The sequence below is a fragment of the Meleagris gallopavo genome, chromosome 30, assembly GCF_905368555.1.
Source record: "Meleagris gallopavo chromosome 30, MGAL_WU_HG_1.1, whole genome shotgun sequence".
Classification (NCBI taxonomy): domain Eukaryota; kingdom Metazoa; phylum Chordata; class Aves; order Galliformes; family Phasianidae; genus Meleagris; species Meleagris gallopavo.
Window position 1 is genome coordinate 1,284,819 of NC_139433.1, and position 24,009 is coordinate 1,308,827.

The 24,009-nt window shown below is 53.2% G+C and overlaps 1 protein-coding gene across 5 annotated transcripts in view; it reads left to right on the forward strand.

Annotated features, from left to right (window-relative positions):
* The window catches only part of CELF5 (CUGBP Elav-like family member 5), a 34,510-nt gene that overhangs the window by 6,282 nt on the left and 4,219 nt on the right, over positions 1–24,009 (forward strand). For 3 of the 5 annotated variants that reach the window (XM_019610008.2, XM_085211768.1, XM_085211767.1), the window contains 5 exons: positions 4,148–4,230; positions 15,228–15,279; positions 20,015–20,143; positions 20,567–20,646; positions 21,401–21,547. In XM_019610008.2, coding sequence (XP_019465553.1) covers positions 4,148–4,230; positions 15,228–15,279; positions 20,015–20,143; positions 20,567–20,646; positions 21,401–21,547 — 491 coding nt within the window. The remainder of the gene's footprint in view (positions 1–4,147; positions 4,231–15,227; positions 15,280–20,014; positions 20,144–20,566; positions 20,647–21,400; positions 21,548–24,009) is intronic. The other 2 variants (XM_085211769.1, XM_085211770.1) reach the window with 2 other exon arrangements.

The window sequence follows — 24,009 nt, forward strand, 5'->3', positions numbered from 1 at the left end:
TTCTGCTTCCAGGATGGATGGAAAGGTGGAAAAAAAAGGTGCTCTTTGTGCCCAGCCAGGGGCAGTGAGCTGTGAGTTGGGCTGTGGAGTCCAAAAACCAAACCCTGTGGGCTGTTCTTCACGTGTGCTGAGACCTGGTGAATTTGGTGGAGGTAGAGGAGGCAGATGGAGACGTGAACTTGGTTATGACAAGGTTTTGGTAGTGCCTGTTTATTAATGGTCTCAGTAACCTGGCTACTGGTAGTTGGTACTGTTCCAATTCCCTGATATTATTTATGAGGCAGTGTTTCTATTTGTGTTAATCACAGGTACATTTGCATGTTAATGGCAGTGTTTTCCTTAATGCTAATGTCTTTACAGAAAGAGCAGGGAGCTGTTTATTAGCGCAGGCTCTTGGAATGGGTCAGAGGGCTCTGAGCAGGGAGAATGGAGGAGAAAATGCTGGTCCCAGTTTCCAGGATTGGGCAAAATGCAAGGAGTGCTCTCATAGATGGATTTCCTAGCAACGTCGGTGGGAGAGGAAGCAGGGAAGCTGTGCTGTGAGATATGGAGCTCAGCTGCTGGGGAACAGCAGGACAGGAGCAGCCCCTCTCATGGCCATCTGGAGACAGGTGAGTGACTTTTCCAAAGGGCAACAACAACCTCATCCTCCTGTGCCTCACTGGCAGCTGAGTTTTGACTCAGCTTCTGTAGGCTTGAAGATAAGCAGCCTGCTGACTCCGTGCTTCCCCTGCTGTAGTGTTTGAGAAGATTTTAAATGCTAAGTTGAATCTGGAAGGCCCTCTCTTCTGCAAACGGACAGCCTTTTCTTACTCGAGGCTTTAGGCTGCCGATGTCTGGAGCAGCATTTAGGATCTGAAGGGATTGAAATCCCAGAGTCCACATGTGGTTTGGAGGTAGAATCAGGCACGGCGTATCTTCTTTTTGCTGCAGCATCTTGCAAGTGGAGCAAGGCTGGGTTCTGCTTGCAGAGAGCTGGAAACCCTCCTGCAGGCTGTGGGAGGTGGATGGGCAGGTAGCTGTTTGACGCAGCTCAGCCTACGCGTGGTTCTCGGAGAGCAGCACTCACACAAGCTGTGCAGCCACCCCTGCAGTTAGCCAAGGACCACGCTTCCCGTTGCCTCTTAGAAGCAAAGCCAAAATGTGATGGAAATGTGAGTCTGTCCACTGAGGGGGCATCCAGCGCCGGGAGGTGTGAGACCCACGCGTGGTGTGGTCCCAAGGTGGAGCTGTAATTTGTGGGACAGGAATTAGTTTCGGTTTCAGACACCTGGTAGATGTATATCCGTACAACCTGTGGAGTGGGTTTCCTGCTAACCTCACCATCCTGCTTCTTCCAGTGCCCAGCCTCCCTAAATTCCTGCCCCCTGGCTGTTTTTGCTGTCTTCTTGTGCTGCAGACCGGCCTCTGAAGGCCAACGACTGGTCAAGTCCGTCCTCCCCTCCTGTTTATCTTTTTGCAAGGTTTAATGAACTAATTACTCATGGTCACACGCACCGGGGAGCTGAAGGAGAGCAGGTGCCAGAGGGTGGCAAAGCAAAGCACTGCCATCAATAAATGCTCTCACTGGAGGACAGAGTTGGCCTCCTGTGAGGTCTCTGTGCAGTAGCAGTGTGCCATCATTCTCCATCTCAGTGGACAACCTGTGCTGGGATCAGTTGGACGGTGTTTGGTTTCCTGAGAGCCCCAGGGCTCTTCCAGCACCATCTCAGAAGGCACAACGCTCTGGGTGCTGGAAGTGTCCAGAATGCCCTACGCCTGGTGCCATTGACCTGAGTGCTGTTAGCTAAAGCAGGAAATGCAAAACGAGAGAGAGCTGGGCCCCTTTGCATCTCTGTGGTTGCTTTCTCACTGCTGAGGGGATGAATGGGGAGAGAAGCACTCTGCTCTCATCTTCTTTTCTGGGAGTCTCTGGGGCTCAGAGTTTTAGGAGGAACCCACCAAAGCCATGGTAAGCAGGGTCCTGTCACAGCGTGGAATCTTCTGCTTCCACGAGCTTCTGGTACTTCTGCAAGCTTCACTGGTGCTCTGCTTACTGGCTGCATCCTCAGGAGTAGCAAGAGATAATGTCTCTTCAGAGAGAAAGATGTTTTCCCCAAGCATTTCTTTCCATTGACAGGCGTAGTGCTTCAGGAAAACCCCTTCCTGCATTTCTGAGCGGGGCTTTGACTTCTGCATCCCATCTCCAGCACATCTGGCTGTGGGGGGACAGCAGTCGTGTTGTCCAAAGGTTGCAGCTGACCCTCTTTGCTCCCTGCTCTTCGCAGCCTCCTGGATTTCTGCTGCTTAGAAGCAAACGCGAGCTTCTCAGGTACAACAGGTTGATGAGCAGGCTTTTGTACGGGGTTAATGCAGACTGATAAACGTTGTGTGATCTGTCCCAGCCCTGCAGAGCAGCAGACCATTGCAGTGGGTGGAAGCAGGCAGAAGAGCATCAGTGGTTGGGACTTTGGTAACCAGGCCTCTGAATCCGTGCGTGTCAGAAATGGGGTTTGGGCTCTGTGCTTACACGAGTGCTTTTGGGGGGTGAGAGAAAGCAAAGGGGTGCATCTCCCCAAAAGTGAGGCCATCCTGCATGTTTCCTGTCCCTGCTGTGTTTGTTAAATAAGCTGTGGATCCCACATCTGGCCTTGGTGCAGCATTCTCGGTTCCGAACGCGTGCAATAAGGAGCTTTAATTCTCTGTTAGAGGCACCCAGTACTTTATGTGTGCTATTCATGGAGGGTGGTGGCTTTGCGTTGTTGTTTTTTCTAGCAAGAGCTGTAAGGACGGCTATGATTTGCTCAGCTGCAGCAATTTCTGGGAGCTGGGATGGAAGAATAGCATAATCCCACTGCCATGGGTTGGGATTGTCTTGAGCAGCTGGCTTCCACATGGCCTAAAAACATTCTGTACTGTGGAGCAGAGGGAGAGCTGCGCAGGCTTCGTCCTGTGCCCACCGTTGGCTCCAGAGGGCTCTGAAGTGGTTTCAGAGGCAGAAGAGCAGGCTTTGTTTGGGCTGCACCGATGCATCTGCGAGCCCAGCACAGCCCTGGGCAGGTTGGCATTCAGGGGCAGGTTGGCATTCAGTGCCAGGCCGAAGGGACACGTCTTGCTTCTGCTTAGGATGGGAAATGCTGCTGGGAACAGGAGGGGGATGAGTGAGGGAGTCACACACGTCTGAGTCTGTTCTCCAGCCTCGTCTGAAACAACTCAAGTGACAGAGCTCCAGGCACTTCCCCGGGGACATCATTCCACAGTCTAATAAATTTCCCTCTGCTAGGACATGTTTCTTGATAATCAGCCAATTTTTCTTCCTTTGGTTAGTTTCATGTGATTGTTCTGAGCATCAGAGCACCCAGAGATGATCCCTTTTCTTCCTGGAGGGACTACAATTCTTCCCCTCATCCCAGATTCCAGTTTTGGGCTGAGATGTTGGGTCAGACCTTGGCTGAGAGCGTCAGGATTTGGCCTTTTCCTTATGCTTTACATCTCACTTCCTCCGTCAGTGCTTGCAGAGTGCATTATGCTTTGCTGTTCCCTGTTTCCCCCATTGTGGGTATGTGCACACTTCATGGGTGGGAGTATGGCACAGAAAGCCCAGCCTGTCCTGCTGTGGCTTTCTTGGGTTCCATGGGGCTGGATCGTGATGCTTCTGTATCTCAGATGCTTTTGCTTTGTCCATGACTTATTTTATTTTGTATCAAAGGCCACACTGATCCCTGCACCCTTCTGTTCTTTGTGTCTTGGGCTGTTTGTCCACAGGCAGTGTTACCCTGCTTTTTGCTCTCCTGTTGTTTCTCACTTTGCTCATTACCTATGTCAAACGGATGCATGGGACCCCTTTCCATGGCTTAACAGACCTCAGATGAGACCTGCAGGGCCTTTAATGTTATTTCTTTGCCTTTTCCCTAGAGACTGCAGTACCTCTAGATTTCATAACATTTGCTCCTTTAATTAGCAAACCTCCTTTAATTAGCAAACTCTCCCTCTGCTAATGAGGAAGTCAGGTCTCACACAAGGGCTGTCCTGGGCAGTTGGAGCACAGGTCTGCTGGCACAGGCCAGTATTTAGGTACCTCGGTCACTGCTCTTACCAAAGAGAAGTCCTGTATTGCTGTGCATCTGCCATTGCACGTTTAACTTGACGCTTGCTGTGTCCACTGCAGGTTGTGCGTTCCTCACGTACTGTGCCAGAGACTCTGCTATCAAAGCCCAGACAGCACTGCACGAACAGAAGACTTTGCCAGGGGTAAGTTCCAGCACACTGTACCACGGGTTGGCGAGCAGGAGGCTGCTGGGGAGGGAGCAGGGGTGCAAAAATGGCTTGGGAAGGAGGAGTGCTCTTTGCCCAGCTGCTGCTCTTTGTCCTACCAAGGCTGCCCCACGTAACTCCAGCCATCCCTATTTCTGTGCTGTTCCTTGGTCTCGGTGGTGGGATGTGGCACCTCCAGCTGTGTGTTGCTGTCAGTAGGGAGCTGTGCTGCTCTTGGGGCGATGTTTCTGTCCTCAGCACAGCAGCCGTGCTGGGAAGCTGACAGGAGTCACAACAGAAGGAACCAGATCCTTTTCTTCCAAGAGCACAGAACTTGCTGGTCCATCTGCTCCCAGTCTGCTGGAGCCTTTAAGGTGCCTGGGTGCTTTGTTGGGTGGATCTGTGCTGATCTCCATCAGCTTCTCAGAGGAAGAAACGTACTTGGCGTGTCCCATAGTTTGGAAAAGCAATGAGTTATAGAAATGAAACCAATTCTGCTGAAGTAACTGTGGCTTATCCCTCAGGTGAGACCTGCTCAGTTTGCATCTGTGCAGAGAGCAAAGTGCAGTAGGGATCCCGAGCAGTCAGGAGTTTTGGGTCAGGTCCCTCATTGCAGGCCGTCCTCTGCTTCCTTGGGACCTGCTGGCGAGCTGGGAGTTTTGAATCAGTGCCATTCCTGCTTCTGTGCAGTGTGAGGGCTTTGACTGGGCAATTCCCTCGCCGTGCTGAGAGGTTGAGCAAACGCACTGGAAAGATTCATTTGTAGTTGAGTAGGTGGAGGAGCTGGGTACTTGTAGACAGAAGCTCACAGGAGGCCCCGAGTGCTCAAGGCAACAGGATAATTAATGTAAACCAGGGGTCTCTGGAGAAGGGTTAGAAATTCTTAGCCATAATGTTTCCTCTTTAACCCATACGGGTCCAGTCTGCTCCCCTCCCATCTCCCAGCTCCCCTGAAGACCTTTACACACACACGTATTCTCCTGTCTGTGTATCTGTGCTCTCTTTTCCCATAGGCTGGCATTAGAGGGCCAGAAAATGTGCCTCTCTTGATTGCCACTTGATAGAATCTTTACAGTTTCAGGTTATGTGAGGACAGCAGAGGGGCAGAGCGCAGACAGCCAAGTTCTCAGCTGCCATTTGAGTTAATTCTGTGTAATCTGCTGTGTGCAGTGGTCCCGGGCAGAGCAGGCAGACTATAAGAAACAGCTGAAGGATGGAGGAGCAGCTGTGATGAGTCATGGTACAGCACTGGGGCACAGCCACATCCCTGCCCAGGGTTACAGACACCCTGACAGGTTATTCCTGCGAGGCTCGGCGCGTTCAAAGCAATCTCAGTTCTGCTGCATGCCTGCATTGGGAATCTTTTGCATGGTCTGCTGTGTTTGTGCTGTCAGTGCTTACAGAGCCCTGCGTGAGGCAGTGCTTAAAGCAGCGTTCGTTTGGGGTGTGATGATCTAAATGTGATGATCTATTTTGTTAAGGGAGCCGTAAGAAAATGCGGTGTGTGCTAGCTGAGCGCTTCCAAACATGTGAATCTTGAGACACTTAATGAGCAATGTGCTGTAATTAAGCTTGGGGATTAAGATACAGATGAACTGTGCTGTATTTGGAGCTGTCGATCTTCAGGCTGGCAGCTTATTGCTTTATCACATTGCATTCCTCTTTTGGGAATTCCTTCTGTGAACGAGAAGGCAGGAGGTCATTTGACCACTTCATTCATTGGTCATTTAGAGATGGTCCCTACCAGAACGAAACAGGCCTCTGTTCTGATTTGGGCAGAGCTGGTCTTAGCGTGGACGTGGGCTGCTTGACCTGAGGCAGCTTTCAGTCCCCTCTTCTTAACCTGGGTTGCTTGTTTCCATAGAGTATCACCCATCCCAGTTGGTCTCAGAGAATGTTCTGGAACTTAGACACAGGCAGGAGTGCTGGGTAAGTGATTGTTTCCCTGCTGTGGGAGCAAGGCTGTGACATTTCTTCTGTGCGCATTCGCAGCCAGAGCATCTTCTCAGGAACCGTGGCAAAAATTCTCACCAAAAATATGGTGAGGACCCTAGCATAGGACAGAGAAAGGAACTTAGTGGATCACAGCTCTGGGATTTCAGTGCATGGGCTGTGGTCTGCGTTTTCTTGTTCATTTTACCCATTGAATGTCTTATTACTGCAGAGAGAACGGCAGGCAGGAAGTTTAAGAGTGTGGGGGTAACACAAACTGTTATCTGAATGCATGACCAGGGATCAGCACCTTCAGGGGCACCAAAGACTGGAGCAGACGTACCGTGGCTTTGTTGGTTGTCCTACTCTTGCTGTTGTTTTGCAAAGCAACTGGGGATGCCACAGGACTGAAGTTCTCCCTTTGTTGGCCTCAGTGCAGCGACACACTGGTGGTTGATCTCAAACAAATGACTTTCTTGGTCTGTGTGATAATGACAGGCTTAGGGAAATGCTGTGAAACGGTTTCTTGTCGGTCCTCAGGCTGCGAGCGTGCAGCTTGACAGGTGATCTGGAGCAGGGCTGCTGGGTTCTCTTCCCACATTATCACTGGGTTTGCTTTACACCCACACGTGTATTACCTGTGCCCTCTGGGTTGGATGTGAGGGCTGCCAGCCCTAGGAACCCTGCCACGTTGCTCCAGCAGTGTCATGCCTGCAGCGTGGCTGTCCTGAGCTCTTAAATGGCTGCTGATTACTGTAGGCTTTCTGCATAAATCAGTAGCAGTCACCGTGGTCTCTGTTGGCTTTTATGGTGTTTCTGGCAAGTTCTCTCTTTTGGGGATGAAGTTCTCTTTGCACTGTGATTTTCATTTCGTCTGTTTATCTTTAAATAAGTGGCAGCTAAATAGAATCCAAGTGTTAAACTCAAAATAGCTTGTTTTGGACAGTAAGGTTGAGCATGTTTTTCTGAAAGTAGCCAGATTTTCAGTTCACACTCCCTTTAAGGCGTTGGTATACTTGGGGTGTAAAGCAAGGAGGCTGTCAGCTGCGTGTTGCATTAGCTGAAGCTTGTGTTCAGAGGTACAGAACACCTGTGTTGCCATCAGAACTGCTGCCAGTCCAGTCTGGAATTAACAAGTGCGTGGATTCTCCCTTGGGAAGGGGATGATGGAGCTTCCTAGAACAGAGAGGTAAAGTCTGCAAGGTTTGAGGAAAGACAAGCAGCCCGTGGAGGCCGAACAGAAGCAGATTCTTTGGATCTGAAATGCAGAGAGAAAACCAATTTCTCGTGCTCCTTCTTAAATCTATTGTCCTCTTCAGCTGCCAGCCAGCCTAGCAGCATTTCACCTCCTTGCTGCTCCCTGGCTCGGTGAAATGATATTATATCTCAATAGCCCATGCCTTTGATTCGTGATTGTGCCTTCACTTTGCTGAGTTCTGAAAGGAACTGGAGAGGTTATTAATGACACACAGTGATCACACACCAAGTTAAAGCCTCTTGCTAAGTGAAATTTGAGGGAAAAGCAGCCAGCTTTTCAGTGTTTCGCAGAAACGCTTTGTGTTGCTTTTCATTTGCAGGGAGACAGTTGCAAATTACGTAAAATTGCTCCTGAAGAAGGGAAAGAAGAATGGAGGGAGAGAAGGGGAGGGAGGATTTTTTAAAAAGTAATTCTTCTGGCAAGATACAGTTACTGTTTTATTTCTATGCAGAACAAAGAAGGGCTTGCTGAAAGGTAGGCGAGTAAGTGGCAGAAATTGGTATTGATCCAAGCTGGGAATATGGGCAGTTTGAGAGCAGCAGTGGGGGCACTAAAATGCAGGGAAAGAACTCATGGATACAGCGAGGGCTTGGGAATGCAGGGCCACAGGAATGGAAAATTACGGCCAGCAGCAGCACTAGAGCAGAGAGAGACTCTGGGAATGCACCAGAGGTTGAGATGCAGCAGCAGTAACTCACATGGCTGGGCATCAGGATTAATGCAGAGACACAGCAGAGAGTGGAGAGCATCCCTGTGGGCAGGCTGTGCCTGCGCTGCCAGGACGTGGGCTGCCTCAGGATCCACAGCACGTGGTGGTGTGAGGGAGCACAGGTGTCTGAGGGGGGCTGGGAGGGAGGTCAGAGCACCTGATTCCCCCCTTCTCTTTTGTCCAGGCAGTTGTGTGAAATGGCTTCTCTGTGTGAACAGGACAGGGCATTGCAGCTGGCAGCACTGGGGTTGGTGCTGAGGGGTGCAGTGTGGGGTCTGAGCGTTGGGTGGGGGCTGATGTTGGGCTTCACTTGTTTGAGGTGGTCTTCGTGGTTTGAACCCTTGGGCAGAACAGGGAGCCCCTGAGCAGGCAGCAGCACAGGTGCCCATTCGTTGCAGAGGTGAGTGCAAATGCTCATTCTATCCAAGCTTTGGCTCGAGGGGCTGAGAACTAACAGCAAGGCAGCAGCCCTACGAAGTACACACCCTGAAGAGGCAGAGGGAGAGCAGGCTGCCAAGGCAAACGTTGCTGCTTGCAGCCTACAGAGTTGGAAGGATAAAGAAATTGAAGATCAGCACCCATTCCTGCATGCTGTTCAAAAATGCACATGCAGGTTCTGTCCTGTGCACAAGCACATCCCATCCATCCCTCCCATCCTCTCTACACATTGCTGCCTTTTGCACAGCTGGGCTCTCATGACTTGTAGCACAGAGCTGTGGCTTTTGTCTCCCAGAGCTGGCGTACTGTGTCTCCTCTGCTATCAGAGAAATGTTCCCAAGGTGAAGACAAAAGAAGATGTAGGAACATTCTTTTGCTATAGGAGAGGTGGAGAGGTAGAGCATGGTAAGGGGAGAGAGGGGACTCTTGCATGAAGGTGTGTGGAGTCATGGAATGGCTTGGGTTGGATGCACCTCTAAGATCAAATAGTTCCAACCCACTTTCCCCAGGCAGGATTGCCAAGCAGTAAATCAGGCACTGGATCAAGTTGTGCAGGGCTTCAACCAGCCTGGCCTTGGGCACCTCCAGGCCCGGGGCATTCACATCTTGTCTGAGAAGTGGAGAAGTCCTGGAACAGGAAGCTCTGAGAAGGCAGGTTGTCCTTTTCCTTTCTCATCCCATTCCCATTCAGATGTTGCCTTCGCAGGCCCACCTGGTGCTCCCTCACCCTCAGCAGCCAGGAGCAGCACCGGACTCCTGTAGAACATTTCAGAAGGTCCCCTGCCCTGCTGCTGGACAGCTGTGCCACTGGGGTGAAGGAAGGAGGTGCTGCCAGGAATCCCTGAAGATGAGGGGCAGGGGGCTCTAGAGCTGCCCCTAAAATGGAGCCGTGCAGAATCCCACTGACTGACAGCTGCCAGCCTGCTGTCATCCCAGTTACCTGAACATTTTGAACCTGTCAGCCAGTTGCTCACCCATTGAATTGTGTGTTTATGTAGCTGGATGCTGGGCATTTTGTCCAGAAGCATGCCATGAGGAACAGTATTAAAAGCTTTGCTGCAGTCCAAATAGATGACATCAGCTGGCTTCCCTTGGTCAACAACATGGGTAACCTTGTCATAAAAGTAAATTGAGTTAGCTAAACAGATGAACCTGCCTCTTGAACCCCCTCTTGGCTATGACCAATCACCACGTTGTCTTTCAAGTATTTCTCAGTAACTCCCAGAGTGATCTCAGTAATTCTGCCAGGCACTGAATTGAGGCTGACAAACCTGCAATTACCAGGGTCTTCCTTCTTGAAAACTGGGACAAAGCTTGCCAGCTTCCACTTGACTGGGACCTCTTCAGATTCCCCAGACTGCTGAAAAATAATTGAGAGAGGTCTTGCAATGACACCAGGTAGCTCTTTCAGTACTGTGGGATGGATCCCATCAGGCCACGTAGACTTGCACGCATCCATCTGGAGCAGCAAATCCTGCACAAGTTTGGAGTTGGGTGGGGGTTTATCGTTCCCACAGGCACAGTCCTGCAGCTCAGAGCTCCAGGGGTCCCAGGACCATCGCTGCTGTGTGTCAGCAGTGTGCTGTTCTTATTTAACATCTGCCGGGCCGAGGTCACCCATGAGGATAAGGGCAGCTGATCTGCAGGAATCTCTGAGTTCCTTACAGAATAATTCATCAGAGTCACCATCCTGGCTGGGTGCCTATGGTAGGTTATGGTTGACAACCCTGCCTGTCCCTGCTGAAGAGCTGAAGTTTTCTTCCTTCAGCTTCCAGGGCTACGCTTGGTGTCCTAGCACCTGCAGAAAAAGATGTGAGGCATCTGGCATTTCCCTTTTCTCACCCTAAGGCCCCTGTGGCACTGGGCTCAAATAACAAGGGGAGATCAGAGCAATGGGGAATGTCATCCAGTGTCCTCTTTGGTGCTCTGAGACGTCAGGGAAGGAGCCCCATGAGAGCAGCCTGGCCGTGGATCCCAGGAGCCTGACCTGACGACGTGTACCTGCCAAAACCACGCACGTGGCAGGGCTGTCTGTGCTACACTGAGCTGACCTCCCTGCTGCTCGTCTGATGCTAACGCACAGTAATGGTGCTGTCACTTCTGCAGGGCAATCAAGACGATGCAGAGGCTTTGAGTCACAGCAATAAGCTTCTTGCCTTGCTCCCAGAGCAGTGCTAGCTGGAGGGGGACAAGGAGAGCTGACTGTTGAGGGAGAAGGAACGCAGAGCAGTCAGTGCGTGGGTATCGTGGCCATGCACTCGAGTGGCTGCTTGCTGAGTCCTCTGTGCACTCAGCTTTGGAAGGAAAGGGGAGGGAGCTCCCCTGCTCTGTGCTGGGGGAAAGGTACCTCCCAGAAAACCTGTGGGATGAGTTCCTCAGCTCTTCTCGTGACACAAAGCAGTGAGGTGAAAGCTCTCCAGCAATCTTTCTTGTTCATGTTGGAAACAGAAGGCCATAGCTATGTGGGCAGGAGCTGCGTGGTTTGGGCTCTGGACATCATCTCCCTTGGATTCTTCCACCTGGAGCACAGCTCTCATTATTATCCTTGTCTCCTTCTGAATAGCATTGGATAGGGATTGAATGGGACTGAATTCTTCAGCAGCTCTTAGAGCTGTGCTGGAGTGCTGCTCGTTGCTAATGTTGCTCATTTCCTTATGAAGGCAGATCCTTCTGAATAGGGCTAAGGTACACCAACACACCAGGGAAGGAGCAAGCGGGAGGTCTGGGCACCAGCCCCCTGTATTCCCCGCCAGGTGCTGAGTTCAGATGAGCAAACCAGCATTTAACTTCGGGTGCGCAGCTAGAATTGATTCCAATCATCATGCAGGACATCTTTAAGTGGCCAGCAGAGGTCCAGCCCACAACCTACAAAGCCTGAAATCCCAGGACCTCATTCTGCCAATGGCCTTGGATGCCTTTTGGTTCCTGAAGTCCCAGAGGAGCCAGCCTGCATCATGTGTTTAATGCGCTCAGCCTCTGACCCACTTACCACCGTGAGGTTCCCCTGCGTTGTACCTGGGGGGCTATTCTACATAACTTAACTCCTAATTAATAGAGAGGCTTGCCCTGTTGTCCGTGGGGGCTGTCTCTCTCTATCTGCAGCCTGAAAGCTGGAATAGCAAGAGGAAGAGCTCGCTGCTCCTCCTGGCAAACGTGGCTGCTGGGTTGCAGAGCTGCAGGCATTGCTGCAAACGTGGGTTTGGGGAGCAGAGCAGGGAGAGAAGCTTTGGGCTGAGGGGTGGGCATCTGGCCTACGTGGGTCTGCTGGCGTGTGCAAAGCGTGGCCGTGGTATTCTTCAGAAATGAACAAATAGGTTAAATTTTAATGCCCAGCTAAATAATTTAATGAGGGAAAAATTAAGCTGGGCTCGTGAGGCGGGCGCAGCCTCGTCAATCATTTCTTTGTCCTGTGTAGCACACGTGTGTTCACGTATGTTTGTGTGGGGTAGGCATGCAGGCCTGTGCAGATGCGTTTCTGTCCCTTGGGACCCAAGGCATGCATGTGCTGCCTCTGCCTCTGATTCTGGGCCCACACAAACCTGGCTGTTGTGGGCTCAGGTGTCCCTGAGAGCTGTGCAGCCTGAGCTGGTGACCAGAGGATGAAGGAATGCCCGCCTCCACAGTGTGGCTGCTCAGTCTGAAAGCACGACCTGCCCGCCATCCTGCATCTGAATGCCTTTCTCATGTGGAAGAGGTGATCTTCGGCCGTCCTTTCTGTGCATCCCTATTCCCCATCCTTTCCTGTTCCTGTTGGGTGCGGAGCTCTTTGCCAAGACCCGCATGCGGTTTTTATTCACCGCAGAGGCACTTCCAAGGCCTTTGGTGATGAGGTAAAGCAGCTGTGGGCTCCCTTTGTGTTTGTAGGCTCACATCTCTGCTTGAGAGGCCTCTGAAATTTTGTTCATCTTCAGTGGGAGCGCGGGACATGGAAGGATTAAAGCCGTGCTCCTGCTCGTGGAAACCACATGCATGCAGTTCTCTGCAGCCAGGGCCGTGCCTGCCTCCCCTCGGCTGGGAGCTCTCTCATTTCAGGACACGGCAGCACACACAGAATCCCGCTGCTCTCCTCCCAACCTCAGCATCTGGACAAATTCCTCACCTCTTCTTTTCTCCTCTTTCCCCGCCTCTTTTGGGGCAGACGAGGACCGGAGCTCAGTGAGCGGGCAGGGTGCATCCCTTGGCTGTGGGCTCGGCGTGATGCCGACGGCGAGTCCCCACGCTCAGCTGCGGGGCTGCCGGGCAGTCAGGGGAAAAGCGATGGCTGCAGCCCTGGGGAGCAGTGCTTGCTCTCCCCTAGGACGCCTCAGCTTGCCGCAGCCAGGCATCGCTGGCAGGCTGGCACCGCTGCTGACCCGTGGTGCTGCTCTGGCACCGGTGCTGGCACCTCTGCAGTCCTGCGGCCGTGGCAGCGTGGCTGTGCTGTGGGCTCACCCCGCTGGGGCCTTGCGGGCTCTGGGGAGGGGGAAGGGGTGGACAGATGGACGGAGGGGGCCCCTCCCCGGAGATCATACCAAAATGTCTCTTTTCTGCAAAGCAGAGGGAATGCCCCCAAGAGCTGGTTTCCATGGCAACCACAAATGTCAGGTTCCATGCGGTGAATAACCGTTTCCATGACGACACCTCCTTTCCCCAAGGTGCTTGGAACTGGAGTGACAGCCCTTTTGGGGGAGGGGACGGGTGAGCTGTCCCCAGGTACCGAGCCCCCTTCTTCACCCCCCCTCCCCGTGCTTTTGGCTCCTTGCTGTCAGCCCCGGCATCCCTGGGTGCTCTGTACTCGTGCGGGGGGGGGGGGTGATGCTCTTGGCTTCAGCAGCATCCCTTCCTCCCTCCCTGCCCCCCAATGAATTTGCTCCACATAGGAGATGAGATCCGAGCCTGCCCCTCCATCTCTCTCCCCATCTGTTTAGCTTAATCCTGGTTTTGCTTCCTGGGTAGAGACAAAGCTATTTCTCTGTGCTGCGGGAGAGGCAGGGAGGGAGGTGGGCAGCCACTCCTCCTGGCTCTGCACAGATCCCCTCTTCCAGGCACACATCTGGGCTGCTTGCCCTCTCCCAGCCCGGCCCAGCCTTATGACCGGAGGCTGCAGGAGCTGCCACATCTCAGCCAGGAGATCTGGGGCTTTTGGAGCAGAATCTCACTGCCTCCTTCTGAACCCTGCCCCGCATCCCACGGAGCTCACGGGCTGAAGGAGATGCCGGGTCCTCAGCTGCAGCTCTGAGGCTGGTGAGTGCCAGTGCTGCACATGCTGGGGCCACCTGGCAGCACAGCAGGACGTTGGGAGCTCTGTAAACCCATGCAGTTGATGCAGAGCAGGAAAGAGATCCTCAGTTTCTCCCTTTCCCCAGAATGACACAGCAAGTCCTGGCAGACAGGGTTGAAGCCAGCACTGCTGCCTACTGAAGAGGCCTTTCTTTGGGGTGCTGCCAGCCAGCTTCTGCAGCCCCACCTCACTCCTGGAGGCAGAGAGTGCAACCCAGGGATGCTCCCAGCTTTGGCTTCATCCTGCTTGAGATCCACCAGTCTGTGCAAGCCAGGTTGTGGCCCTGGGCTGCCACAGGTTCTCCCCCATGCTCAGCCATCAGCTTGGCCTGCTGGCTGGCCCCTCTGTCCTGTTAGCAGCTGGGTTACCCACAGATTTCCTCCAGCTGCTGTGAATACAGGCTCTGCTTTGGTTTTCTAACCAGCCTGGCTCAGTCACTTTTGCATGCTGGCTTCTAAATACGTTTCATTTTGTGACTTTTAAGGCCTGGTTTTGTTCTCTGTTTTGTTTCCTAAAAGGGAGGGTAGAGCATTGCTTGACCTGCAGTTTGCCTGTGGGTCTGACCTGCAGTATTCCTGGTGGTTTTTGTGCTGTGAATGTCACTGCTTCGAGTCATTGTCAGCCTCTGTGAATGATGCTGTGAGACGTGGAGTGAGATGTGCTGTGTGGACATCTGCCTCGTACAGCAGTGCTCAGAGGCCATTCTGGCTCAGATGGATCCTGCTGGCCTGGGGAGGAAGCTGTGTTTTCTCTTCCCTTTTTGGGCAGCGTAGGACACAGCAGTGCTGTACCATCCAGCTGACAAATGGTTTGCAATCAGCCAGTTAAAGCTGTGGGTTACTTAATCCAGGTACTCCTGGGGAGAGCTGTCTGTCTGTCTGTGTTACCTGGAGAGTGCTCACGTCCTGTGGGCTGAGCTCTGGCTATTGCTGCTGGTTGAATCATTGCTGATGGGTGCAGGAGAGGTAAGCAGCTCATCACAATCGAAGCCAAGGATTTTTTGTCCCTTTCAAACAGTGCAGTAAGGAGACGTTGCTGGAGAGCAGCACTGCCCTTCTTAGAGCCTCCCTGGAGCACAGGGCATGCTCTGCCTGCCGGGGGACTGGGGAGGGGGAAACGCAACCTGCCTGCTTGCTGCACTGCTAGTCACGTTCAGAGGCATTCTGCCTTCTGTCTGGAGGAAGCAGAAGTTTGTGCACGCAGGGTATTTCCAGGAGATCCTGGTTTCCTTTGGAGAACTCCGAAATCCACGTGGTCCCTTCTCCTGGGTTGCCATCGCAGTGCCTCAGTTCCCTTCTGCTGCTCTCCTGCCCTGCACAGGAGGCAGAAAGGGGCACCTGGTGCCATCAGCGCTGTGTGCCACGCTCTGACCCTCTGTGTCTCTTTTCTCATTGCAGATGGCACGTCCGATTCAGGTGAAACCTGCAGACAGCGAGAGCCGTGGAGGTAGTTGTCATCTCTCCTTGTTCCTCCTGTGGTGGCTTTGTGGTTGGGAGATGGAGCAGAGAGGTGCAGAGCCCTGACCTGACCTCCCCCTCCCCCAGTCTGTGTGAATGGCTGTTTGTTTGTGGCACGGATTTAGGGTGGCTGATTCTCGTGCCTGCAGCTCACCTGTGGCTGCTGGGCTGGCTCAGCTCCTCTGCTCTCAGGGCCCAAATGCCAGTGCAGAAAATAGCATGTGGTGGGGAGGCACTTCTGGAGGAGCAGGAGCGCGAGTTTAAGGCTGAGATGGAGGAGCTGGCAGCCTGCAGGGAAGCAGCTCGCTTAGAGCTGCAGCTAATGAGCAGTTCGGAGCTGGAAGCCTGAGAACAGGAGAGTATTTCAGAAATTAATGGGGAGCTTACAGCAGCTCAGACTCTTCCTCTGGGTGGAGAGGGTTTGCAGCTCCCGCCCTGTCCGGATTTATGGATGTTTGCTGCTTTTCCTTGTCTTACTGGTACATCGCTTTTCCCCTTTTTCCATTCCTGCATCTGCCTCTCCATTGCTGCCTCTGAAAGCAGTTTGCTGGTGGGGAGGATTTGTGTGAGGCTATTTGTTCCTGCAGGACAGCGTGTCCTGCGTGCTGTGTTTAGATTCAGAAGACTTTTGTTTGGGATTTTCAGGGGTTGTTTCCAAGCAGTTGATCATTTCCAAGCAATTTTGCCTATTGCCCCAGCAGAAACAAGAGATATACTTTGTGATATTTTTTTTCACAGGCGTGTGTATTTCTGTTTGTGTGATCCTCCTTTAAAAAACAGAAAGTTTATCAAGTCACATCTTTATTTTTTTTCAAGTAGAATCTGTGATTTTGATGTTTTCTTGGGGGATTCACCACCTGGCTTGGACTGAGATCTGCCCATTTGTGTTCCCATTGCATTCCCAGCCATTCCACCTGTTGGAGGTGCTTCATTGGAGAAGAAGCACAGCTTCTCATACAAACACAGCTACCTGTATCCCAAAATGGGTTGGAATTTAACATCTCTGGTGCTTTCAGATGGAGCAAAATAGGTCAATGGTTTCCAGTGTTTTTCATAAGGGACTGAGATACGCAGCGTGGGTCAGACATCTCAGTCCTCTGATGGTGGTTTTGCTTTTCCTACATAAAGGTGGGCTTCATTCCCAAAGGAAAACAGAAAATCCCACAGTGGCTCTTTAATTAATTGTTATCATTGCCTTGTATCGTGGGCAGCATTCACCCCGAGGTGCCTTGGGATGCTTCCTCCCCCAGCAGAGCTCTGCAGAAGCCATCCATCAGCTTTTAACGTGTTCCTATTTCACCATTCTGAGAAGGATGATTTCTCCCTCCTGCAAAATCGGTGCAAGAGTAGCAATTTTTTTGTCTCTCAAGGAAAAGGCACCAAAGAAGAAATCACCCTTTTTGTCAGCACCACTGGTTTCTCATCCAAAAAGGCATTTTCTGCTTCCATTCTGTTTCACTTCAGGGGAAAAAAAAAAAAAGGTATTTTCTGAGCAAGCTTTGCCCTTTCTCCCCCTCTCTGTAGGGATTGCTCTTTTTCCAAGTGGGAATCTCAGCCTCGAGCCCACGCAGCACCCATGAAATCTGAGTGTGAGAGGAGTTCACTCCCTGTCCCTTCTTTCTTCTCCTCTGCTTCACAATATTTATATTGCAAACATTCGTTTTTCTCTGGAAATGCCAGAGCGGTGGTTGTTCTGCAGCTGTGCTGGAGAGGAGGGAGAGCAGAGCAAAAAGAGCTCATGCTGGGGAGCAGAGCAGGCAGGACCTTGCTTTGGAGGCAGGCTTCTGGTGTGGAAGCTCCAAGTGTAGGAGAAGGGCCACGATCTCCAGTGACTGCAGATATCAGGGCATCAGCTCTGCCTCCCAGCAGCAGAGTGGAGCCAGGCTTTGGCTCCCGGATTACTTCTTATTGGAGGCTGCACATCCCCACAGCACTTCTCTCTGGGAAGCCATGAGAATAGCTGGGAGGCTCTGAACACCTTTCTTCCTTCCAGCTTCATTGCAGAGCTCAGAAGCCAGCAGTCCCCACAGGATCCACCACAGACTGGAATTTTCCCAGCAGTGGAAGCAGCATCAGGACAGCACTCTGCGTTTGTCTGACTCAGGTTGTTGTTTCTAAAGGTTCCTCTTGCAGTTCTCCTCCTTGCCAGAGATGTGGCCAAGCACATTTGCAGATCTGGAAAGAGCCATTCCCTGTAGCAGTAACCCCACACTGACAGGAGGTAAGAGGAAGACTTGGGCAGGGCAGAGCTGCTCAGACAAGGGAACATCAGTGGAGCTCTGATCTGCATTGCCCTTGAAAGGAACCTCTGCAGGGGCTCACGCCTCACAAATTAAGCACCCTGAATTAAGTCAGAGCACCATAATTTGTCTCCTGGTGTAAGGGATGTGAATCCTTCTGCCAGAGCAACCCTGGGAAGGTGGTGTGGGGATAGCTGGATGCTGGGGGTTACTGCACCCTGCAGAAGGGATTTGCTAGGAAGAAGATGCTGCCTGCATGGATTCAGAGGACCTGTCATCCCAGTGCAGGCTGTGTCAGCTCTTCCCTCCTCCTGCCTGTGATGTGAGCCCAGGAGGACCAGCAAGAGATGGGCTGAAGGGCCAGAGGAGCTTGTCTGCGTTTCTGTGCTGTGCCAAGTCGACATGACAGCTGGCCCAAGCCCATTAGCACTGTGTTAGAGGCAAGAAAACCCCCCTGCCTACTCAAGGAGGATCCGACCTGCCTATATGTGGGACCCATCCCATCCACAGCTGCCTCCCCCTGCCCGGGTCCTGCTGCTGGGGGCTGCTGGCCCGGTTCCCTCCATCTGCAGGGCCGTGTGCTCCCTCTCTCGTGGCTGCAGCCTTCAGCCCCTGGCTGTTCCCATGGTATCTTCATCCCGACCTGCTCTGCACTCTCCCTCCTCCCATCTGCCTGCCTGCGCCCAGAGCATGTTTCCATGGGAACTCAACAGCCAAGGATCAGAGACAATTTTCCTGCTTGCTGGACAGTATGGGGAAATTGCCAATCAGAAGGTGAAAAACAAGATCTGGAGAGAAACGGAGGACAAATGAGTGGAGGGGGTGTGCTGTTACCAGGAGGGGAGTCCTTTTGGAGCTGTGACCCACAGCCGTGGCTCGAGGACGACAGCTGATTTGGGATCCATCCTTGGGAGTGGTGACAGCAGACATCGGGTGAAGGCTGTGGGGTTTCAGGAGCTGCAGGGATGGCTCACTGCTATGGGCTGCCCCGACAGCTCTGGATTCTTTCCCTGTGTGCCATCTTGGGAGCGGGGCTGCGTGAAATGAAATTAACTGGGGAAAAAAAAGAAAGAAGCCTTTTCTTGCATTGTGAGTGATTTCACCCCATTCTGAGCATTCAGAAGAGATTGAAAACCAATAGGTGTGGGGTTTTTTTTTGCCTTTAGAGCTCGAGTCTGTAGGGTAGCACGGTTCTAAGCTGTTCTGCATAGGCAGAGAAGCTGGAAACGTTTTTTTCTTCCAAATTCAAGCAAGAAAAGCTGACGTTCACCAATAAAAAACAGGCTTCCAAAAGGTTCTGTTAGCAACCCCCCCCAAACAACAGAAGACCTGCAGCAAAACTGCAAGGACTGAGGCAAGCCGGCGGCGTCTCGGTGGATCTTTCCCAAATGAGTCATCAGCCCAAAGCGGAACCATTCATCCAAGCCTTGGCTGGGGGCAGATGCTGCCTTAGCGCTGGTGCAGCCGTGTGGCACACGGTCTGTTCTCTCCCTTGCTTTTTCTGCAAGGGAAACGTGGCACGTGCGCGCCGCTTGCCCACGGCAGAGCATCGGGAAGGCGGTGTGCTCGTGTGCCTGGGAGCCGGGGCCGTGTGAGCGTGCCGGGTGTCATCTATTCAACCGCACACACAGCACAGCCCTGCAGCCCGCGCTGTCGCTCCCAGACCTGTTGTTTTTCAGGTCACTGCACTCAAACAGACTGCAGCTTCCTCGCTGTTTGCTGCGACGTGCGTCACGTTGCATTGGTTGTGTTTGAAGCCAGCCCCTCCTATCCTGTCGCAGTAAGGAGTCCTCCCAGCCCTCATCCAACACCCAGCCTTGGGTCACGTCTCCCCACGTGTGTCCGTGGCACTGGGGGAGCGTTCACTCCTGACGTAACCATCCCCAACCATCTTCTTGCAGAAGCAGAGATGGGGCTGGGATGTGGAGCTGTGCTCTTTGAATGGCTGCTCCCGGCGGTTTGGGAGGGTGCTGCTGTGTTTGTGTGGGCTGATGGATGGGGCAGGGAAGGGCACATCCAAGTGGTGGTGCTTGGGGATTCCAGCAGTGGAAATAGCAATGTTGATAGAGGGAAATGGAAGCAGAAAAGGCAGAGGTGCGGCAGTTGATTCACGCTGCCTGTGACGGTCTGCTGTGTGTCCTGAGGTGCCCCTCGGACTTGATGTTTTGCTCAGGAGGGATTTAATTACCCGGGAAGATTTTGTTATCCCCATTTGCATTGGATTATCCAAAGGCGAGAACAATAGTGACAGGCAGGGAATTGCTACCCTTGCTGACCAGGAGAGGGGACACCACAGAACCCTTTCCCTGTGTGTGCAGCTCAGGAGGCTCCATCAGACATAACCCAAGAAGCATTTCAGCCAACAGCAAATCATTTCCATGCCAGGCGTGATTTCAACACGAGGCTGTTTTGTGCATACGTGTCCCTATCCTCCTACTTTAGACTGCGTCCCTCATAGAAGGTTGATGTTTCTGTGTTTGCCCCTAGGGGACAGGAAGCTCTTTGTGGGCATGTTAAATAAGCAGCAGTCTGAGGATGACGTGCTTCGGCTCTTTGAACCATTTGGGGTCATTGATGAATGTACGGTGCTGCGTGGACCTGATGGGAACAGCAAAGGTGTGAACCCCTCTGTGTCGTGCCCTTTCTCCCTGCTCTCCAGGTAGTGCTCGCCTGCCTCGTGGGAACACACGTAGCAGGGAGGGGAAGGCTGGGGAGGATGGGCACAGTTAGGTGGAAGGATGGGGACAGAGAGCAGAGAGGAGCTGTTGGGGTCGTCAGCGAGCCCAGGTCGGGTTGCAGTTGGAAACGTTTGTAGGCACAATTCGGAGCACGTAGAGAATGTAGGGAGGAGGTGATGAGGGGCAGATGTGGAGGTGTGACATCACTGAAAGGACGATGTGAGAACCTTCCTGCTTGTCCAGAATAGAGTGCTTGGGGTGAGCCGGCCCTTCTGTTCTGCTCTCCTTTGCCCTGCGTGAGATGTGACCACACCACAGCGGTCCCATCACTGCGTCTCCTGTGCTCTCTGTCCCTTTCCAGGCTGTGCTTTTGTAAAGTTCTCATCTCACACAGAGGCTCAGGCAGCAATCCACGCACTCCACGGCAGCCAGACAATGCCCGTGAGTATGAGGCCAGGGTACCTCCCCTTTCCTAATTCTCTCCCCCAGAGGGAACTCCCTCACTGTCCACGACCACAGTTTCCAGCTCAGTACAGCTGTGAGGACAGGGGCACGTGCACACATCCATGCTCTTGTCCTTGGGGACCATCCTGTCTCCTGGGCTGGTGTGCGTCTGTTTGCCCAGACTGGTAGTGACGGCACTTTTATCTAGATAAAAGGCTAAAAAAAGGAGAGTCAGGGACCAGGCTGTGAGTCTGTGTGCCTGCTGAGAGCAGAGCAGCAGTCAGGGCTCCAGAGCCTGAGCACGCTCCTGCCCTTCTCTTTAGGTGGTGGAGGGGCCTCTGGGGCATGCTGGGCTAGGTGGGAATGCCCCATGCATGATGTGGGGCTGCGTAACCACAGCTGTGCCCTCTCACTGCAAGCTGTGGTGTTATCTCCTGCAGTCTCACAGCCTGCTGGCTTGGGGCTGCCTGTGGTGAATGCAGCCAGAGGTGTGTGCTGCTGTGTGAGGGGAAGGGTGGGACACGGATGGACGGACGGACGGATGGATGGATGGACGGATGGATGGATGGGGAAGGGCATGGCCCAGGTTCCAGGCAGCTGCTGAGCACTTCCACTCCAATATTTGCTCTTCTGCACCTCTTCCTCTCTGCTGCCTGCTCTGCCCCATCCCACCTTGCCTGACCGCTGACTCTGCCTGCCCCCGGCCTCCTCCCCCCGGCCTCCTCTCTCTGTCTCCTCTCTCTGTGCCTAGGGCGCTTCCTCCAGTCTAGTGGTGAAGTTTGCTGACACAGATAAGGAGAGGACCCTCCGTCGTATGCAGCAAATGGTGGGGCAGCTGGGGATATTCACTCCATCTCTCACCTTGCCGTTCAGCCCATACAGCGCCTATGCGCAGGCTGTGAGTATCACTGGGGGGCTGGGGGGGGAAGGCTGCCCTCCTGGCTGTGGGGCAACTCCATACCTGGGCTGGGAGATCGCTGACAGGTCCCTTTAACTGTGTGCAAGCTTCCTGACGCCTGGGGTTTGTTCCAGTTTCTCAGTTGGCAGCGCAGCCCGTGTGCTTTTTCCTCCTGGAAGGAAGGAGAGAGCTGGGACCTCCTTACAGTGAGGCTGGATTCCTCTGGCACGTAGACTGGTGGAGGTGCCTGGGAACAGGCGGAGCATGAGCCCATGTCTTTCTATCCTGTTCTGTGGGCAGCTCAGAGCCACGATTCGTGGGTGATATTTGCCAGGCATGGTTTGTGAACCGGGTCCGTGGCCTCAGTGTGTGCCTCAGTTTGCTTTTGGAGCAGCAGGAGAGCCCTGGGCACAGCCTCAAGGTTTCCTTTCTCTGCTGAAACTCTCCGGAGGGCACCAAGCTCCCAGTGCTGTCCGTGGCTCCCAGGGCTTCCTCTCTTGGCCAGTGTGACCCGGTGGGGTTTGCAGGACGCTGCAGAGGGTCAGAGGTGTTCCAGTCATCCTTCTTCCTCTCTGACAAGGCTGGCTGCACCTCGGATCTTGTGGAGGGAACCTCGCTGCCTTATGGCAATGGTAGTGGTGGTTGCCATTGGCATTTGAAGTAGATCCCAAACTCAGCAAGTCCCCGACCAGCTCTGGTGGAGCATCTTCAGCTCTTGATGGCCCTCACTTTCAAGTCTCTCTGTTTCCCATGGAAGGAGGCTGGGAAATTGCTCAGGGTGAGAGATGTTTGTGTCCAAGAGCCTGAAGGTAGGAGCTGCTCCCAGAGGTAATTTCCCTAGGGAGCAAAATAAACCTTCACCTCTGGCTTCAGTGGCTCTTTGCTCTGTGTCCCATCTCCGTGACAGAGGAGGAACTGGTTCCCAAGTGTTGGCCATTTTCTCTCCAAGAATCCCCAGAAGCAGCCACTACAGTCAGCACCTGGGTCAGTGAGGATGTGCTTGTTCTGCTGCACCCTCTGCTGTCGTGGAGCTGGTGCTGAGCTGGGCAGGACGGGGCCGTGCTGTGAGCTTGTGGCCCACGGTGTGTGAGCAGGGAGAGCAGGGAGAGCAGGGAGATCTTCCAGGCTTGGTTCGTCAGCGACCTCCGCTCTTCAGAAGCTCCCAGCGGTGACCAGAAGGCAGAACCAAACTTCAGCTGTGCTGCTTGCTGATCTGCTTCTGTTTCTCCTCAGCTGTCTGTAAATGCCTCCTCTCCAACTCCTTACTAACCTTCCTGCTCTGCCTGCAGTGCCTTTCCCCTCGACTCAAGACTTTCTGTCCCGTTTCACTTTCGGCCTCCCTGCAAGGAGAGATCCTCACCAGCTCTCAGGTGCACAAAACATCAGAGGCAGAGGGTTTACACCTCTCCAGCTGCTACCTGGGATGTGGCACTGGGGGCACAGGTGGTGGTGGTGACGTGGCAGAGTCAGGCTGAGCTCTGCTGGGGCTCCCTGGGCACTGCTGCTGCGTTCCCAGTGCTCTGTGCCAGCATTCTGCTCTCCCCATCCCTGCAGCCTTTGCTCCAAAGCTCCTCCTGAGGCACCACAGCATTCAGGGCCTCACTTCTTGATTCTGCTGGATGCTTTTAATTTATGTTAATTACGTTTTCCTTGAAGGAAAAGGTACCTGGGATGAAACGTGAAGTCATCCCGGGCTGTTTAAGTCTACAGTTATCTCAGGAGAGATTAATTAAAAAACAGGCGGCGCATTTCAGCTGGTGCAGCTCGAGAGAAAAGGGCTGCACCCTGACACGGGGGATGAGCAGCCAAAAACCAGCTCATCTGAGGGCTGGGAGCTGAGCTGGGCCCCACACCCCACCTCCACGAAGGGAGGACATCCCTCATTTCAGCTCCATCAACAGGTTGGACCCAGCGATTAATTCAGACTAATTAATTAATTCAGGGGCCTGCAGAGAGGTCTGGGTGCAGAGGAGGGCTGATGGAGCACCGGGTGCCATCAGTGGCTGCGTGTTTCTTGGTGGCTGTGAGCACACAGCTGTGCATCCACCACCACCCTTTGTTCTTACGGCTCATTAAGGTAATTTTATCCAAGTAATGACAACCGTTTGGGAATGCTGGTGTGGCACATTTGCATCTGAATGCGGGTCGTGTTCCAGCCAGAGCCTGCCACCAAACAGGCACTAATGAGAAAAAAGAAAATCGATATTCTAAGTAAGAAACGCATGGGTTCCTGGGGTGTGAAGGCAGAGCTGTGCACGCAGGCTGATGGCCCCGGGGATCCTCAGCACCACTCGGTGCTCTCAGGAGGACACGTTTTGCTGGCTGAGGGATCCGTGCCATGGAGCAGCTCTGCTCCGGGGGATTCGCTGCGGGTGCCCGCAGGCAGGGCGCGTTGTGGGCTCTGCACCTCCTGCTGCTGCCTTGCAGTCGGTTCCATCCCTGCTGCTCTCCACGCGTCGACT